This window comes from Misgurnus anguillicaudatus, chromosome 10 (assembly GCF_027580225.2).
Source record: "Misgurnus anguillicaudatus chromosome 10, ASM2758022v2, whole genome shotgun sequence".
NCBI lineage: Eukaryota > Metazoa > Chordata > Actinopteri > Cypriniformes > Cobitidae > Misgurnus > Misgurnus anguillicaudatus.
The window spans coordinates 40,944,757-40,965,070 of NC_073346.2; the positions used below are offsets into that span (position 1 = coordinate 40,944,757).

The window sequence follows — 20,314 nt, forward strand, 5'->3', positions numbered from 1 at the left end:
TCACTTTTAGAAAGAATATCTCTTTGAATTTATGGATCTTCTATATGCATGACCAGCTTTAAACTCTTTTAAAACATTGTTGCATGTTTTTAACTTAAATAATTTATAAAAATATTTGTTGATAATTTTTGTTCATGAACATAATACACAAAATTATTGTAATTATATATTGTGAATAATTGAATATATGAGCCATCTGTCAGTATAACATACTTATGGAATATTATGTTAATGTCACATTGGATGATTTCATTGATGCTTCCCTCGGCGGCTGTTAGCTAAGCGTGATACAAAAGAGACACAAGCAGCGTTTTTCTCAGCAGTCTCTTAATGAGGAGGGAGGGTTTTGAGAAATAGTTTTTGTTAGATGTGGGTAAACACTTAACCCCCTGCTCATTTCAGAGCTTTAATGCTATACTGAAAAATATCTCACATATGACCCCAATGTAGACGCTGATCTCTGATTGGACTCTTCTCCTAATTACCTAACACTGTGATGGTTTGGGTTGACAGAGAGGGCATTTTAATTTCTTCAGGGGAGAGAAACAGGCAACGCTTCATCTCTTCAGATTGATGTGAGACATTAAGTGGTTGAGCGGATGGCTTCAGTTTTGTGTTTTGTGTATTGATTCTTCACTCAAACTGTCTATCAGAATGATTTCTCTTCTTGATTGATTCGAGGAGAGCATTGGCCATCAAAACACCAAAGCCTTTCAGCAGAAGAATCCAGATGATAACTCTTAATAGATGCCAAATAACAGTAGATCATATACAGACGTTGGTTTATATACAGTATGGAAGGTGGGACAAATATCATCTCTAGATGGAGAATCACATTTACTGCCATCCAATTTTGATTTGATGAATTCTGGTTATCTAAGTTTGAAATTAAATATTGATTTGTATGTGTGTCATGGATGGAAATGGCATTTAGTGTCTGTAGATGATACACGATGCTTCGAGGTGTTTTGCACGTTCCCCGTACACTTGAACTCCATACCGTTGCCTCGGGTTTAAAGGACACCTATCATGCAAAATCCACTTTTACAAGGTGTTTGGACATAAATGTGTGTTGGAACACAACCAGCCTACAATGAAAAAAATCCACCCACTCCTTTTTTAATCCTCATACAATCCTTTTCTTATCAATGTGAGGTCACATTGATAAAGCCCCACCCACATTACCATAGTTTCCGCCCTCAGTGAGCTGTACGCTGTCCACAATATCTCAATAGTGAGATACTATTGTCTCAGACTGTATTAATCAGATTTCTTTTAACTAAAAGTGCTCACTGTCTGTCGGTAAATGATTGGGATTCGTAGCATATTTGCATTTAAAGGTACAGACTTTAAAACAGCACATATTTGCTCCCACTAAAAAAGTGGATTTTTGGAAATGCTATAATAAATGATCTGTGGTGTATTTTGAGCTGAAACTTCACAGACACATTCTAGGCAGACCTGAGACTTATATAACATCTTGTATAAAAAGGCCCTTGAATGTACATAATCACTGCCTAACTTAGGACTGTTGTGATTTGATGTAAACTGTTTTCGTTCTCCACAGCTCTTCCTTTTCCAATTACTGCGAGGTCTGTCGTATATCCATCAACGGTACATCCTTCACAGAGACCTGAAACCGCAAAATCTACTCATCAGTGAGATGGGGGAACTCAAACTGGCTGACTTCGGTAAGTGCTTTTGTATTTTTAAAGGTTTTTCTCAGTCCATTGTTACATATGGTTTTATGCAGGAATACATTTCTATATTTTGTAATGTTTAGTTAGACTGTGTACATCTTATGTATTGTTGATCAATATGTCTGATGATGCATTATGGGTAGACTCGGTCCAGTGAATGAAGCTCTTTAGATGATAAAAGGTATAAAGAAATGATTTTCTAAGAACCTCAGACTGGATGTTCTTTGAGGAAGCAAAAATGTTTTTATGACATTACTGTGAAGAATCTTTGAAGCATTTTTACTTTAACAGTATAGAGAGATGTTGCTTTGTGTATGATGACTGATTTGATTCACTCATATATACAAAAGTACATTTAGGAATGTTGTGCCACTCGGCAGCAGGGCTGGACTGGGACAAAAATTGGCCCTGGCATTTTGTCCCAGTCCAGCCCTGGGGAGGGGTGGAGCCTGTTAAGAGATGATTGGGCCAGCCCAGTGTCAGTATGGAAAATAAACCAATGGGCCACTGTCCCTGCTTTATGGGCAGGTCGTTGGCCAATAAATAAAGTCATATTATTTTGACCGGCCCCCAAGTGCGTCGGCCCACCGTACATTTGACCGGCATGCCAGATTACCAGTCCAGCCCTGCTCGGCGGCCATGTTTGCAACTCCTCCAGGCAGTTATTTCAGTCATGCGAGACTGAAGTCTTAAATGTGTAATGTAAAGTAATCAGCAATCATGAGATTTATTCATGCTTTTTTGATACAGGGTTACAAAACGTTTTCTTTCATGGACTAAATGGACCCCCTAAAGTAGCCTTGGCCCCCCTAGCCACCCCTATTTTTAAAATTAGCTCCGCCACTGGCTTCAGCTACTGTACATGCGCACAGGTTATCAAGCACCTCATTTGACTGTACAGTGACTCCTTCCCCCAGAGAAACATCAGTCTTTATCGATTGATGATTGGTTCTTTCAACGTGAAGGTGGGACTTCAGTCACAAGACCGGCCATTGCATTGTCCCTTATTCATAGTAATAGCAGCAGTGCACACAGGGGTGTCGTAAGTGAGAAGAAAGGGTGACTGAATACATAGGGCCCTGGCATGTGAGGGGCCCTCGACAATCATTTTAGATTTATTATTAATGTTATTTTATATCTGTGCGATCTGTGTGACAGTCCTGCTCAAGGGCTACTTCTAGTTCTCCGCTCCTTTGACACGAATCTAGATGTAGACGCCTCCCACCAGGAGCGCACCGATGCACCCACTGGACTTGATTTTACTGGTTGTCTAGAAACGATGCAAAGCACGTTTTTAATATATTTAATATATATATTTTAATATATAAAATATTTATATATTTTAATATAGTAAATACTATTAATTTTACATTATCATTTAAAAAAGTGACATGGGGCCCCCCGCAAAGTATCTTTACATAGGGCCCATGATCCTGTGCTACGCCCCTTGTTATAATATCTATGTCTAACAAACATTATTATACTGTGGCAGTGTTAACTGGTCTTGACCAAGATTCTCATAAATCTCAATAAATAAATATATATTTTTAAATAATTGAAAAAATATTTTAAACATACAGCATGATTTAATATAATGATTTCACTTGTTTACTAATATTTTTTGATCTAAGCAACCACATTTCAACCAATTAGGTTAAGTAAAGCTACTGTATCAAACAAACATTTAAAAGTAAATGTATTTCAGATCCGTTCAGTTTTAATATTCATCTATAGACCACAAACAAATCAAACTTTTTTTGTTATGCACTCTTATATTATAATTGTATTGTTGTGGTAATACTTATGTATGTCTAATTGTTTTGGCAGAAAGGGTTATTATGGGAAAATAATCGTGTGTGCGTGTATGCGTGTGTGCGTGCTTCAGTCATCTCTGTTGTAGTAAAAGTTAAACCTCAGACAGCTGCGACTGATTGAGCTTTCATATGAAGGAATGAAGACCAATCAGAGCTAAAGACAGAGAGATGTCAGATGCGGCAGATGAAAGGTGAAGAACAATCAGAACGAAAGAAAGAAAACAAAGAGCTAGAGAGGCGGTGAGCGAGACAAACAGACAGACAGATTGACCAGCAGATTGCTGTCGGGACGTTGTTTCTTCCACTCAATTAGGACCGAAGTGATTCAAGCGGGAGTCTCTTGACACACACACACACAGATTCCGCTCTGCCAAAATCAGTGTATTTTTGGTGGCGCCGTGTCCTCAAACAGCTGCTGAAGAGGCATTTGGACCGGCGGTCTGCAGCATATGGTCCTTTTCTCCGCCTGGACGGCTCAGCGCTACAGTAGTCCTGCAGTCCTGCCAGCGGCCCCAGTGGGGTCATTAGGAGCCGATCTGTCACCAGAGGCCCTCGACGGCCCCTCCTGTCCTCACAAGTGTGCTGCTGTCGCGTGATTAGTTGCTTTCTTGTGTAGTAAGACTTTATCATGTGTAGGTGAAGTGAACAGTTGCTGTACTTGATGAAGTGTATTTCTGTGTATACTGGATGCAGAATCTTTATCCTTTCAAACATGTCTGCTGTCACATGGTTTATATAGTCGATGATATAAATAGCTGTATTTTCAATTTTAATCTTTCTGATGTTTTGCAGTCAGCTGTGAGTGTTTGTCTGTACTGTAATGCACTCAATGAGATGCATTTAAACTGCACTATTCATCTATTGTAAGAACAGACAGCATTGACGTTTAACATGTAATGTCACATTTTATGTAACCTTTGCAACGTTTGTGTAGATTATTCTAAAGTTTTTCACATATTTCTGTTGAAGCATGGTGCTTAGCAAAGCCACGGTAATGAGTTTGTTTCTCAGCTAACGCATATCAAAAAATGATGTATATACAGTAGGGGTGTGACGAGACACTTAATCTACGAGACGAGACACGAGATTGGGTTCATGAGACGAGACGAGATTTTTCAATTTTTAAAAAAATCCTCAATGATAAAATAAATGAATGGGAAACTGAAGTCACATTATTTTTAAATGTTTTAACTAATCAAGGATTGTCCTTAACAATTATTTTGTTAATTGATAATGAAGTATTTAGATATTTTTGGTAATAAAAATAGACCCAATTTAGCAATAACCTTTAAAATTACATAACAATGACGATGCAATAATCATTTGTTCAAATAAAGTAAAAGTAAAGACAGTAATAAGTAGCCTTTGTAATAAAACCCAGCATTATGTATTATAACAAATGCCTGCAGGGGGCGCTAACGGACCCGCTTTTGTTACTTTCACTTTAGAATCTAAACTTTAGCCGCTTACTTTTAACCAAACAACGTTTAAATCCATTTAAATCTTTAATATTTGTCCAATTCGTTACAACAGAAATTATATAGCCATTTTTATTCTTGATCAAGAACATGCAGAGATAAAATCATGTAAACTCTGAGTGAGGGTTTAATCTGCTAAGTCACTTCTGACACTGATCAACACACAATCGCAACGCGTAGACGGACATTATTGGAAGCCCAAACAAAAAAGCACATGCAGTAAAAGACTGAATATAATGCATGCACACTGTAATGGAAAAGGTTTAGCCAGAAACTTAACTTTATGCTGACAGTGACCGTTTCTCAAACAGAAAGCTGCATCCTCTGGAGGTCGCATATGCAGGTTGCATACGTCAGCCAAATCAAGTTCACTGAGCTCCCGAAGTCATTCTACATCACTGAATCCATTGAATTACATAAATACAGGAGCAGCATAAAGCGTCTGTAGACAGTAATGGTTTCTCTTGGTTTATATGAAATAATTTTGACATATAAGTCGCACATGACTAGAAGTCGCAGGACCAGTCAAACTATAAAAAAAGTGTGACTTATAGTCCGGAAAATACGGTAAGTTGAATGCACAGTAAAGGGCCATTCACATTATAACTATAACTATAAAAGTTATTGTTTTAAAAAATGGTATATTAAAAAGTCTAGCGGGGTTCACACCACAACTATAATGATAAAGATACAATGAACAATATTGTTTGGGGTCACTTTCTGAGCAAGTTTTTTCCAACTGATGAACGATAAACTATTGACAGCCGCTAATATAGTTATAGTTATCGTTATAATTATCTATAAAAGTTATAGTTATCTATATATAGTTTTAAAAGTGTCTACCAAATGCATAAATGTAAATTCTAAATACATAGTTAGATCCCTACCATCACATTTCAATCCTCGCTACTCACCTGTCCTTTCTCCTTTTGTTTTGTTTTGTCACGATTTTACATTTTCTTTGATGTGTAAGTGTGTATTAGTACATGTTAACGATATGCAAAAGGTACAAACCCCAAAGTAAACAATGACGCAAGTTATCGTCTCCAACGTAAATCTCATTTCTTGGACTACAACAAACACACAGATTGTAGGGAACACTTTGCGTCCTGGGATTGATGATGTAGACAAGACTGACATTATCATAATTCCTCACGCTTCAGATTCTCAGCCTCTAAGGGGCTGTTTACACTTGGTATTAAGATGTGTTTTCATCGATCGGATCACAAGTGGACGAGAGAGACACATTATGTTTACACCGGGTATTTGATCCGTCTCTTTTGTCCACTTTCGACCGCTTCTGTGCTGAATACTATGAGGGGGTGGTCTGTTAGACGGTGGGCGAGTCTCTCTGCTGTCATTCAAACCCGAGCGGGAGTAATTATGAGTTTATATGGACGCAAACTAATATTATGTCGGAGTGCACTGCTTGTTTAGCTAGTAAACATGCTGCACAGTGTTTTGTACATGAGTATGTAAGAGCTTTCTTTGAATTTTCAGCGCAATTAATGAAATAGAATCGCGCAACTTTCACACGCTTTCAAAACGAAACTACGGAGATCAGCCGCTTATTTTATCAATGAAAGGCTAAAAATAGCGCTGTTCACCGAATGTTCACGCCAGAAGTCAAAAAAGACGTAAAACTTGTGTTTAATACCTCAGATTAGATAAATGGGCGGTCGCGTGTGGCTGTTCGAACGCATTCAACCACATGTGCGTTCCGCAACTCCAAAATGATCCGATCGAAAGTGGTTTCGACCACCTCTGGATGTGGTTGAAAGTGGTCGAAAGTGGACGAGCTCAAAACGTTTTGAACACCGTTTACACCTGGCATTAACGTCGTCCACTTGTGATCCGATCGACGAAAACACATGTTAATGCCAAGTGTAAACAGCCTCTAAGTTTCCAGCAACCAAAAACCGAGACATTGAAATGACGGCTAACTATAGACCCAGTTTATTCCGGCTATGAGTAACCCACTTCTACCCTAAATAACTTGGTTAAATTTGGTTACATGCCATTTTTGCCAAAATAACTTGAAGATGTATGATATTCAAACATGTAAGCAAAGTCAGCAAGTGTTCAGGTATTTGCTTTCAATTGTTTTAAACGTATACGTATCGTCTATTCTTGGGTATGGTAGACATCTAGACTTTAGCCCAAATATAACCTTGTTTTAGCCAAAATTGCTTGCTGGGTTAACTCCTGTTAGCATTGCGAGTGAATCTTTCAAACATGCACTGTAAAAAATTAGCTGTTATTATGCAGCTGGTTGCCAGTAACTTACTGTAGACGATAAAGACGGAAAATTTGTAATGTCCATTTAACTTTGAACAAACTGTTGCCAGTAAATAACATAAATGTAAAATCTACAGTAAGTTACTGGCAGCTAGTTGCCAGTAATACCCAGTAATACTGTAATTTCTACAGAATTTTTTTACAGTGTGGTAAGTAGCGTCACATTTCCGGCTGTCCAGGCCAATCACAACGTACAGATTAGCTGGCCAATCAGGGACACAGCGCTTTGCAGATCGATAAGTTTTGTACAAAATTTTGGGAGGAAGACAGGGATATCTGGAGCTACAAAAATGTGTGGTATGTGGAAAATAATGTGTTTTTTAACCATAAACCACACAAACACAATGTAATATACAAAATCTACAGAATAACCTTGTTTTAGCAATGAAATAGGTGCTCTTTAAATATTGTTTTTCAGCAAAAGCAGAATTCTATAAATTTGCTCTCTTGTGTTTGTAGAAATGTTGTAGGCCTTATTTTACCTTGATCTATTCTCACAGGCCGTAGACATGTTTACTGGCGCAGTGCTTTGTACTACAGTAAAACCCTGTGTATTCAGTAAACATACACCAGAGTTAGTGTTCAGCAGTGTTCAAGTGCTCTCCTGTGTTCTCGTCTATATTAATGTGTGTCTGCAGTGAACGTCTGCACAGACCTCAAGAACTCATGAGGAACACTGCAGGTTCAGTATTCCCTCACGTGTTGTTAGATGAAGCCTTTGATGGGAGTCGGGTGGTGCGGTACGGGGGGCAGATGGGCTACAGTGTCCCTGTGAGATTAATCCGATGCTGGGCCGTTGTCCAGCTCACCGTCTCTCCTCACTTCCTCCAGACACATTAATGAAATGGACCGGTGTCTTTACAGACGTAGAGGTTCATCAAAACTCCCCTGTGAGATGTGTGGATGAGTGTTGAAGGTGTAATGACTTTGTGTCATCAGGGTAACTAACAGGACAGTGCTTGTTATTGCCGTGGATGTGGAGAGCAGTGCAGATCTCATCTGAAACATTAGTTTTATCTCTGCAGATGTTAGTTTATCAGCTTAATGTAGAGATGTCCTGTGAGAATCATAAACATGCTTTGTTTTCTCATGCGTGGCAGTCAGATGTTCCCCGTGGATGTCGTTTATACAAAAACATATTTTGATATCATAAAAACCATTCTTAGTTGTTTAGAAACCATCTATGTATTGATTCATTTAAGGTGTGATTGTAAGTGCAAACACAAACAAATCTTCTGTTTGTAATGATAAATCAGATATTGAGTGCAGCTCGATCACATCTAACAGCAGCTTTCATTAACTCGATCGGGGAGTTAATCAATTCTGTATATGAAGAAGACGACGCTAATAGCAGCATATCAGATTCTGTCACACCGCATATAAATTACCTGCCAAATGCCAATATAAGCGCACTGAGCTGAGCGCACACGTGATGCACAGAGATAATGAATGTGTCTGTATTACATTTATCATATGTTGATTATAGTCTGCATTGACGGGTCAGTAGATGAGTCCGGATCTTTAATCAGTTTTACTTCTGTCTAGATTGATTGGCCTAGTTTTGTGTGAAATGTGCAAGTAAATATATATATGCTAACTGAATGTAGCTAACAATGCTGTATTTTTACAGTACCATCCATCAAACCCCACCACTCTTTTGTCATGCTTTTTTTTAGTCATAATGATAAAAGATCTTGTGAATAACATAAACAGGGGAATAGTGTAGGTGAGGATTCAACTATATGTTTGGATTTTAAGTTGACAATGTAAAATGTTTAAGTTTGTGTTTTTGTGTGTGTGCATTATACTTATTGAAAATAAATATTGAAATAAACGTTGAATTATCTGAAAATAGTATGCATTATTTTCGTATAATTCAACAGACCAGAGTCAATTATTTCACTTGTTCTACGGTTACCACACCATAAGACATTGTTCAGGTGTTTTATTTCAAGACTTTGACAGGTTTTTTTCTTTAAAAAATTTCTTACAAGTATTGTTTATTGGTGTGCACAGCAAAAATGACGCCAATGTTGAATGGGCGGTCTTGCACATTGGGTGCACGAGACCTAATTTTGCGTGAAGGTGTGCATGGCAATTTTGGAAACTGCATGAATCGGCACCTGAACACATAACATAATATAAAATGGAGTCACAGTGGACTATACGTCGCATTTATTTAGAAAATGATTTCACAAAATCCAAGCCAAAGAACAGACATTTAATCTGGAAAGGCGAGTTATTCAACTAAACAATAGCAGACAGAACAGCAGGCTGAATAGATGTCTGTACATTAAAGTAATATTATCAGTTATTTAAATGGTTTAAACCATGGCATACAGAACTTACCTGGAAGGTTGAATAGTCTAAATTAACCGAACAAGCCAACTAGCGTGAAGTTTCGCATCACTGAATCCATTAAATTACATAAATGGGTGATTCTCACGAAAACTTGGTTTTAAAAATGTCAAGCATGAAAATGTAAAAATTGCTTAAATTTACTTATTTTCCCACCAGACATTGAAAAACAAAGTCTGGAGTAAATGGGAACATTAATTTAAAAACTTTTACTTATCATTTAACACTTTTTGTAACATAATTAAAAAAATTAGTCCTAAAAAATCTCATTACCGCAACAGTCAGAAAACATCAACACTGACATATTTTCAAAATGACATGACAAACCTGAAAGAACATAATTTGGAGATTCTGCACATGCATTTAAAATCAAAGTATTATGCTTCTATTAATTAAATTAACATTTAATAAGCATCTGTTGCGGTAATGATAATCAAAATGTCGTGTAAGCATTCTGACAAGACAATATTTCAAATTAACTGTAAAAAAAATGATCTTACCTGGTAGCCATCTTGAAGTAACTGGTCCATGTGCTTGGTCACTCAAAATCAAACTTTATTAAAATTCTGTATGTGTGCTTAAACTGTTCTCAAAAAGTGTTGCGGAGGATGAGAACATCAGGCATGGACACATCATTTTCCTAATTTTTCTTCATTTATTATAATACATGAATATTCAGTAAATATTTTTTCTGTCATCTAAAGTAGTCTAGCAAAACATCCATTTATTTTTTTTCTTAATATTTTTGTGTTAATTTGATTAAATTACAACATAACGCATGTTCAAACACAGCCGGACACATTGCGGTAATGAGAATTTCAGCAGAAAATGAGATAAAATTTACAATTATGAATTCTTATGTTGAAATTACACATTGTGCAAGGTAGAACACAGTGTTGTGTTAATTCTGATGCTTTTTAATGTTACTATATTACACATTTTAAAGCTAAAATCATTAGTGCCGTGGTGTTTCAATGGTTTCGTGAGAATCACCCAAATACAGAAGCATCATATAGCGGACTCTCGCGGCTGTAGACGGAAATGTTGTCTCTTGCCTTATAAATATCAAAATTAATTCATACTGACTTACAAGGCGCACCTGCCTATAAGATGCAGCACCAGCCAAGTTATGAAAAAAACGCGGCTTATAGACCGAAAAATACGGTATATCTCTTTGATCAATCCATGCCAAACAATACTATTTTTCTGACTCTCTTAAAGTAAAGTAGGGAAACTTTGCCATTTAAAAATTGTATTCTTTTACATATAATTCAGAATTTTTGGCTTGTTATTGTATTGAATGTACCACTGAATGAGGAATAAAATACAAATCTTAAGACGCAGTGCTTAAATTTTCTGAATTGTTTGTTTAGTAAAAACATTAATGAAATGATTATGTTTAAAAAAAGACATATGTATGAGACTTTACGTTGTGCTTTTTTGGACTCGATTGCTCAAATCGCCCCCTGCCGTTTCAAACAATAGTGCAACAGCAAGCACGTCAACTATAAACGCCTCATGTGTTTGTGGAGACGTGCATGCGATTAGTGGAGGCTCGCGGTGCAAAGCAAAGCGTGAGTATAACAAATCCTTAATGCGGTCGACAGACCAGGAACTACTTTATAGGTGTGCATTTACTGAAAAATAATGCACACCCTTAAAACAGTTGTTAACCAATCTGAATAAAGCATTCAACAGCCCTGCTAAGTATTCAGACTTCAGGAGGTTTAGGGGCTGTTTGTTTCTATTTAAAGGTCCTGGCTATATTTCAGTTCTTTTCATGTGATTCTCTTTGTTGGTCTCTGTGCGTTTATCTGATAGAGTCACTCACACCCGCTGACTTGTGTGACACTGTGTGATGTATAATTTACTCATCTTGACCCTGAGATACCTGCGCAGTTTCTAAGCTGCAGGTGACTTTCTGTCCGCTTTGAATCGAGGAGCGAAGCCCTCGACAGTCGCCGCGATGCTCACATCCTGCCTTTGAAAGGGAGTCGTTCGGCTAATCGCTAATGTCAGCTCTGCTCGTGCGTTTACCTCCTCTACAAAGACACCCCGGCTTCCACCCGCTGCGTTGCTATGACAACTGCCCCAGGACGAAGAAAGGACATTCTGTCTCTTTAACAAGCCACCCTGCGCCTCCTCCTCCTCATCCCCCAGCTACTTCCTTCATCATCTCTGACCTTCATAACCTCTCATCTGCTCTTCATCATAGGTCAAACACTCTTCCTCTGCCTTGTTTTCTCTCTCTCTCATCAATTAAACTCTCAGATGCAGGGGCTGCGATGTTACCCAGACTGGCTATTACTCACCAATTTACTTTAATGATGATTAGAGGCTCTCCACACTTCACTGATGTGTTAACCTCAGCGAGCCTCCATCCTCCTGCTTCCCGCTGAGAAAATGATAACCTCTCGCTGCGTCCGGCGTAATAGCCTCTCACTCTTTCTGACGCAACCCTTTGTTTAGCGCCAGGGATTATTGACTGCAAATTATAGTGCCGTAACGTCTGTGCTGTTATTTCCACCCTGTCAGAAGGATTTAAATATCCGCCCTGCACGCCTTACATAAAAAGTCAAGTCTGTTTAAGAGAAATGTCTTCATTAAACAAACCCTCACCACCTGGGGATGATGGCTTATTTCAACTGTTTCATGGGAATGCTTGAACTGTAAGCAGAGAATTTTGGTGGTTAAGGAATGGAGATTACCAGCTCAGAATAGTTTGGCATGTTATAATCAGTGCTGGTTACTAGCCAATGTTGTGCTTTGGATGTTGGCCAGTAAAGACATCTATGCTTGACACATAACACTTGCATTGTATTATATTTATATGTAACATTTTATTATAAGGGACAAAGTCTTTATATGTTTCATCTCACCATATTTTATTTATCAAATTGTCTTATTTATTGAGTGCCTTTTTTATTTAAAAATCAAGTATCACACTCAATAAATAATATAATTTAATATAATGTTATGTGTAAAGTAAAGCTGTTTTTCCACCAGTGTCAAATTTATCATTTATTATTTATTATGAATGCGCTCATCTTTTGGTTTGTGTTCATCAAGTTCCAAATAAAACAAAAATGGATCAAATTTTAAAACACTATTTTTTTATTTATATATATTTTTTTCCACATTACAGAATAATAATAAACTCGTCCAAACTATGACATAACATAAATGTAACTGTGGGAATTGACTAAAAGCATCCAAAATAAATCAAACTCTGTTATATTTTATCATCTGAAGTGCAGTCAACCTTTGCCTAGAAATTGCAAAAATTCTCGTGTCATTTTATAAGGAAACTTCTTAAAGTTTCACCTTAAGATGATTTTAAAAGAATATTGTTGGAGTTCACATTTAATCTGGGCTCTTATTGGTTGCTTTTCAATCAATATTCAGTGCATAAATGTATTTAATGTATTTATTTATTTTAAATAAAGTTGTAGTTTTCTAATAACCGAAATGAATCTGTTTGGCACAGCTATAGTTTTGTCTACCACAGTAATTTCAAGCATTCAACCATAAACATTCAGATACAATATTTTTTTAAGATCCTAGTTAACATTTCAGTCAAGTCTTTCAAAGGTAGTGTATTTACATTCGTGCACCCGAATATGAATTTTTTTTATTGAAGATATTTTGATAAATGATGGTAAGCACACAGTTGACCATTGACTTCCATAATATTTGTTTTTCTATTACTGCATGCTTACCGCCATTTTTAAAATATATTTTTTGTGTTTAAGAGAATATTGAATCTGATACAGGTTTAAAACAACATGAGGATGAATAAATGATTTTCATTTTGGGTGAACTTTCACTTTCCTTTAGCAAACACTTTTATGTCGAGTGACTCATATGAGGTACAATTCAACATTTTGTGCAACAATAGGCACTGGTTATTTAATATATAAATAGTTAAAGTCATTTACATAAGGGCAATTGAATGACAGTAATACATATAAAGAGTTTCTGTGTGTTTGTCTGCAGGTCTGGCACGTGCGAAGTCTGTCCCCAGTCACACATACTCCAATGAAGTGGTTACTCTGTGGTACCGGCCACCAGATGTTCTGCTCGGATCCACCGACTATTCTACGTGTCTGGATATGTGGTGAGGATTAACTCTTTACTTGTGCAGTCTATCACAGTGCATCATACATGTGTGTTGAGGTTATATATCTGTGCGTGTGTGTGTGTTCATGAGTTGTGTATTAGATCGTGTGTCTCAGTCATCTTTCACACTGATGCCGTCATCTCTCAGTTGAGCATCACTGAATGTCACTTAAATGTCACAGAAATGTCAGATAATCTCAGCGTGGACAGCCCTCAGAATGACACTGAAAACTGATTTCCTCTCGCTTATTGAGTTTAAATTACAGTCTGAAATATGATTTAAATTATATTTTGAGAAGATCCCAAATAGAAGTGAAATGATATGGATTTGCAATTTCAGTCTGGTGCCGGTAAGATAACTTCATAAAGTTTCATTATATTATTGAAATATATTACGATTTTTTTCTACATGTATGTGATCCTGGATCTGAATTTCCATGAGGAATTAGATCTCATATTCTGATAAGACACAACAATACTGCTTATACTATAAGGAAAGTTACTTATTTCAAACTTATATCAAAGTTTGGTGTGTAATGTGCGCTGTTTGTGTTAAAGAAATGACTGATCATCTCCAATCACTGTGAGCTGTGAGTGATCATCTGTACGGATCATGAAACTTCATTTAGTCTTACATTATAGAGGGGATGATACAGTAGATCAGAATATGTTTGAGCTATTTTGACTTGGGTCAGTAGCAGCTTCCTAGCAAACATCCTTAAGACTTTAAAGGGTGGGGGTTTAATGCTATTTCATGCATTCTGACTTACAGTTAAAGAGTTGTATTCCTCATGCTAACCAAATGCAAAGTGTCAAAAAAACAGTTGAGTGTTACAAGTATTTGGGCCAGAACTTTTCTTTCAAGTTTCAGAAAGTTTTTTTCGAACATGGGTACCCGCGTTATGTATCAATGACCCCTTATTCCTTTTATGGGCACTTCCCCCGGAAAAGCACGCCCACACGTCAATCAGAGTGAGGACGCTCATTAGCATTGTAAGTAGAAGTCACAGGCATTACTTCACGTGACAGCTTTTTATAGCAAGACTCAACAATGGCATAAAAGAAGTAGAAGTGTGTTTTTGGATGTAAGGAGAAGAAAGACATGTTCGCCTTTCCAAGGAAGCCAATATTATGGAAACAATGGATATAGTTTGTTTATCCGGGGTAGCAGTGGAGTTTTGCGTGTGTGTTTGTTTAACGCTGGATTTGGTTTAAATGGGGCGGTCCCAACCCCAGTCATGAGTCGCAGGTGGTACGCAAAACTGCATCACATGTCTGTGTTTTGTTGGCAATCGTAAGTGCACATAATGTAAACGACACGAACATGTAGTGAATCATAAATTATCCAGAGATAGTGGGAGATTGTTTTGTGTGTGTTTCTTGCTCGTGACTCACTCTGGACGCCTTTGGGATCTCGTGCTTTTCCAGAAACATTTGCTAGAGCTGATCTGTCTTTTATAAATCTTATAAAACTAAAAACATTTCAGAGATATGAAGGATGTAATATTGTACTCTATAGGTATATAAGATTAACATGAGATGAGCACAAACAGCGTGTGTTATGGGACCTTTAACAACCATCCGTACTGTAACATTGAGAAAACACCAATCAACAATTGGTTAAAATAACCAAGCATTTTGGGTTAAAACAACCCAGCATAGGTTAAAATAACAACTTGTAATGCCAGATTTCTGAGGTATTTGGCTAATAAGAACAGCGTTGCGTTAGAGATGCTTGTGTGTTTGTCTGTGTATGAGACAAGCAGCTCACGTGTGAAATGAGCCACAACCTCATCTATCTGTGAACAAACACTCTGCAGGGACGCCCAAAACCTGAACCCCAGCTGCTGCCCACCGCTGGCAAAAAAGAGCAGCAGGGGGATGAGAGAGGAAAAGTGAGATCAGGTGGTCCGATCCTGAGGACAGTTTTACACATGACTGCAGGTGTCTGACGGAGATGTAGGGGTCATCTGTGCTGTTATTTCCTCTCATCGCACGTGTATGTCACACACTGCAGATACGCTGCATCAGTTGTCTGGATGGGGATTGGGTGGCTCTGTGGGTAGCACTGTTGCCTCATGGCAAGAAGATCCCTGGGTTTGAATCCCGGCTGGGTCAGGAGGCCTTTCTGTGGGGGGTTTGCATGTTCTCCCTGGTTATTCCGGGTGCTCCGCTCTTTTTGCACAGGCCAGGAACATGCAGGTTAGGTAAATTGGAAATATTAAATTACTCTTCCCCCAATGTGTGTATAGATCAACTTGTGTGGATTAACTTCTGTACAGATTAACCGGTTCTTGTCATGAATATTCCATTATGCAAATCAATTCAACCTACTTTTTTAAGTTTTGACATGTGGTTGTTTCTGTCTGACTGTGACACATCTTGTCCCTAAATTGACATCATATCAGCCATCTGCCTCTTGCCAAAACGCAGTCACAGTGCCAGACAAACTGATTTTCAGCTTACAGATGTTTCTTCAGATGTAAATCCATTTCTTCCTGTAGATTCGAACACAAACCCACTGGTTTAATGTCACGACTAACAGTGTCCAACAGTGGATTTACATACATCACAGGAGATCATCTGTTTGATCCAACAAATATCGTTGCAGTACATCTCAAGTGGAGATGAGGGATCTCAGAATGGATTGCACTTTGGTTATTTCTTAATGGTGCATTGTGTATTTTTCAAAAGATTTCTTAACAGAAATGCAATATAATCTACATAACTATATTATCAGTGATGTATAAAGACCTTACATAATGAACTGTATTGTTTTTATTGCCTTAGAATGAGTCGTTTTTATCTTCACACACCACGGCTCTTTTTATATGGAAGTCGGCGTCATGTTTCTACAGTAGCCCTAAACGGACAAACTGCTACATTTCATTCCTATGTTGTCTCAGATGACGAAATGTTTGTCCTGTGGTGGCTACCATAAGCGTTTTGTAATTGAGAGGTGAGCTGTTAATTGCAATTCGCAATCTCCCCATTAGATACAACAAAGTTTTATCCTCAGATCTTTTAGGGAACTCGCACCACTAGGCGTTCGTGTAATGACAGTTATTTTAGTCATGCAAGACAATCCAAAAAAGTCCTCGTATTTGACAACTTGTATCAAGTCCAAGTACTTGGACAGATATTTCTTAAATCACAATCAAACAACATATTTCTGGCCAGTAATTAAACCTGAAATCAACTTTTGTTTCTTAATTTTTTTGTTTTTCATTTTTACTTATTATGGGCCAGGTTTACTTACATCACTTGCGCCAGCGCAAACTATCATTTTGACGTTAAGTAATGACTGTCGGGATTTACTAAAGACACGTAGTGGATAATTAGCGCTGAAAACCTTATTGCATATACATTTCTAGGAGTTTTTCTTTAAAGGATTTACACAACGAGATTACTAATGTTTGTGCGTGTGATATTACTGGTATTTGCACCATTATTTAACACTGAAAAATGCATCATTTTGTGCTTAAAATGGCTGCAATTGTTGCTGATAGGAGACATCACAGAGATCAGAGAGCGCATGGTACATGTTACAGTTTTTTGAAATGGCAGATTAACATATTTTTTAAAAATACAGTTTGTTATTTTTTTATTTGCTGAAGTAAATGAATGAAGAGTCACTAGAAGTCACACAATAGCAGGTGTTTAAAAATTTCTTGTAAACCTTCATCTTTTTGTTCTTCAGTTGTTTTCAGTGTACGATGGGTTGGTTAGTTGGGATTTCACCAGTGTTGGGCAAGTTACTGAAATTTAGTAATTAGTTACTTCTTGATGTAGTGGAATTTCAGTAACGCGTTACTCCCATCACTGGATTTTACACCCCATATTTTCAGCCGTGATGTCCGTGGTGCTGAACTCGAGCGCATCAGGTGTTAGTGGATCACCTGCACCTCATCAGCTCTGCATATTTGTGACCCTGAACTAATTTGCGCTGCTCTTAGTAGATTGTTCGTCATTATGAAAATTAGCTGTTGCGCCTCTTATTTAATTTGCGCTTTTTTGCAATCTATCTAATCTGTCTATTTTAGGTTTTTTGGTAATTTTTTGTATTTGTGGACTAATGTCATTTTTTTTCTTGTTTGACATTTATTTAGTCAGTAACTTTTTTATTATGCCATTACCCCACCATTAAAACCTGTCTGTATAATTCAATTTTTTCAATTCAATTTTATTAATATAACGCTTTTCACAATAGTTAATTGTTTCAAAACAGCTTTACATTAATAGGAGCAGTGAAAAGCACAGAAAAACGACAGTATAACCTCTGTTTACTCTCTAATGATTTTGATTTGAACTGAATGTGTCTGTGTTTCAGGGGTGTTGGGTGCATTTTTGTGGAAATGATCCAGGGAGTCGCAGCGTTCCCAGGCATGAAGGATATCCAGGATCAGCTGGAGAGGATATTCCTGGTGAGTGTCTGATCTGAGTTTCAGCTGTTTCATCTCTACAGTTCACTTTAATATCTGAACTCGTCAGTAGAAATAAGCATATTTTGCAAAAAGTTAATTTCTCCGGCATTTCATGATGTAACATTTTCTGTACATTTTATCAACTTGGTTTCCGGGTTAAATAAAAATAATAAAAAAATGTAGTGTAGATACACACATCCAAACTCTAGGTGTTCATACATATTTAAATAGGGACCTCATGAATTCTGTAATCACCTTTGCTGTCATTCTCAATAATGCCCGACTCTGATAATTGAACGAGAGAGTGATGGTTACACTAAATTCATATTCACCCTGCAGACGGCTAAATAATTCATACAGACAGTTAGTGAGATGAATGGAGGTCCGGTCCTGGGGTTGATGTGGAGACAGAAGCCTTCAGGCTGTGAGGGTCAGTGGGCAAACATGTTTACGCAGGGGAATGACCGAACCAGAGAAACCAGCTCTATCGATCGCCCTGCCGTCTGCGCAGATGGCCGAAGGCGCACGCCTCAAAAACAAAGAGAGATTAGAGACCGATGCAGACGTGACATCTCATCAGAACTGCATGCGGCCTTGCAGAAGTTCGAGTCGAGCCACGGGTGCACAGACGGATGCAATTTTTTGCCCGCCTGTTCATTTTGAAGATTCAAGCGCAGCCAAGAGCAAAAGTTTAGTTTGTGTCCTTGAAGGACTTGAAGGATTTCTTTTTGAAATGCTGATGGGTTGAATTTGGAGATTCCACCTAATTAGGTTTGAGCTGCTGGTTTCTATTTGCGCTTTTGTTTTGTCTTTGTCAGGTGGAGCCTGATAAATATGGAAAAGTCGACCGTGTCTGGCAGCTCGTAACTTCTTATTTCCTGACATTTTCATTCTATCCTTGTTTTCCGATTCCTCTTCTCACGGATGACCCGCCCGCTGTCAGTCTGACCGGCCGAGCGATGCCTCATCCATACTTAAACCTCCACAGCTTTAAGAGATTATCATTCATTAGTGTCCTTTCAAAGGCCGCTGTCCTGTTATACTGCGTATGAGAAAGGGATCGTGGACATCTGACCTTATCATTGACATTCAGTTTCTGGAAAGAGAGCTGCTGGTATTTGAAATGGTTAAGATGGTGTTTTAGAGCAGTTAAATACTCTTTGATTCATATTCTGTGTTTGTTAGTCTGGATTAAAAGACAGAGATGAAGAATTTTAGGGTCGCGTCTGAGAGAATCTTTGTGTTTGTTTTACTTTATTGAGATTGGAGTGGCACATCACAGTTTTATTCATTGAGGTGTCATTTTCTGAACCTGCCTATTTAAATCATGTTAGTGATTTACTGTTTTTCAGATTAAATCATCATAAGAACATTGTGGGAAAATATAACCTTGATGTCTTCAATATTGACTAAGTAAGGTCATGTTAAAGATTGAAATCAATGAGGGAAATCTAACCTTGATGCTGATTATCTCAGAATTTGATTTTGAGACTTTAGCATGGATTTCACGGACACATTTGTGTTTCTGTTACGCTTTTAAAAATAAAATAGCTCCAGAAGATTCTTCACATTGATGCTATAAAAAACATCTTTAAATCTTTTCTGTTTTTCTATCCTTTTTATGTTCTGAAGAACCTTTTGTGAAAGTTTTATCACATGGTAACAGTAATAGCAGTAATGTAATGGAAATTATAACTGTATCTACCAAAGAGTAACACTGTAGGAGTCTGTGTGTATTTTTGTATATAAGTGAGTTTGTTTGTATACATGTGTGTGTATGAGTGTGTCTGCAGTGTAGACGGTGTGTTTGTATAAGTGTGTGTGTGTGCATGTTTTCTAATGAAAGCAGACAGTTTAATTCAAATGTGAAATAAAGATATCTGCGTGTAATCTCTGTAACCTGGTGTGTAATGTATCTCCTGCAGATAGATGTGTCTATATTGATAAGGTGATGTTAAACTCAGGTGATGTTCTCCAGGCTGACAGCTAGTTAAACACAAAGTCCATCCTGTCTTTATTAATATATCACACATAACCATTCGTGAGCCCCATTCACTTCCATAGTAGGATAAAAGAATTCTATGGAAGTCAATGTGGCTGAAATGTATACAGGTTTGTACAGT

General features: G+C 37.6%; 1 protein-coding gene across 3 annotated transcripts in view; it reads left to right on the forward strand.

Moving 5' to 3' along the window:
* Positions 1-20,314, forward strand: part of cdk14 (cyclin dependent kinase 14) — a 141,001-nt gene that overhangs the window by 79,954 nt on the left and 40,733 nt on the right. For all 3 annotated transcript variants that reach the window (XM_055211573.2, XM_055211575.2, XM_055211574.2), the window contains 3 exons: positions 1,568-1,691; positions 13,645-13,765; positions 18,098-18,191. In XM_055211573.2, the coding sequence (XP_055067548.1) occupies positions 1,568-1,691; positions 13,645-13,765; positions 18,098-18,191 (339 nt within the window). The remainder of the gene's footprint in view (positions 1-1,567; positions 1,692-13,644; positions 13,766-18,097; positions 18,192-20,314) is intronic.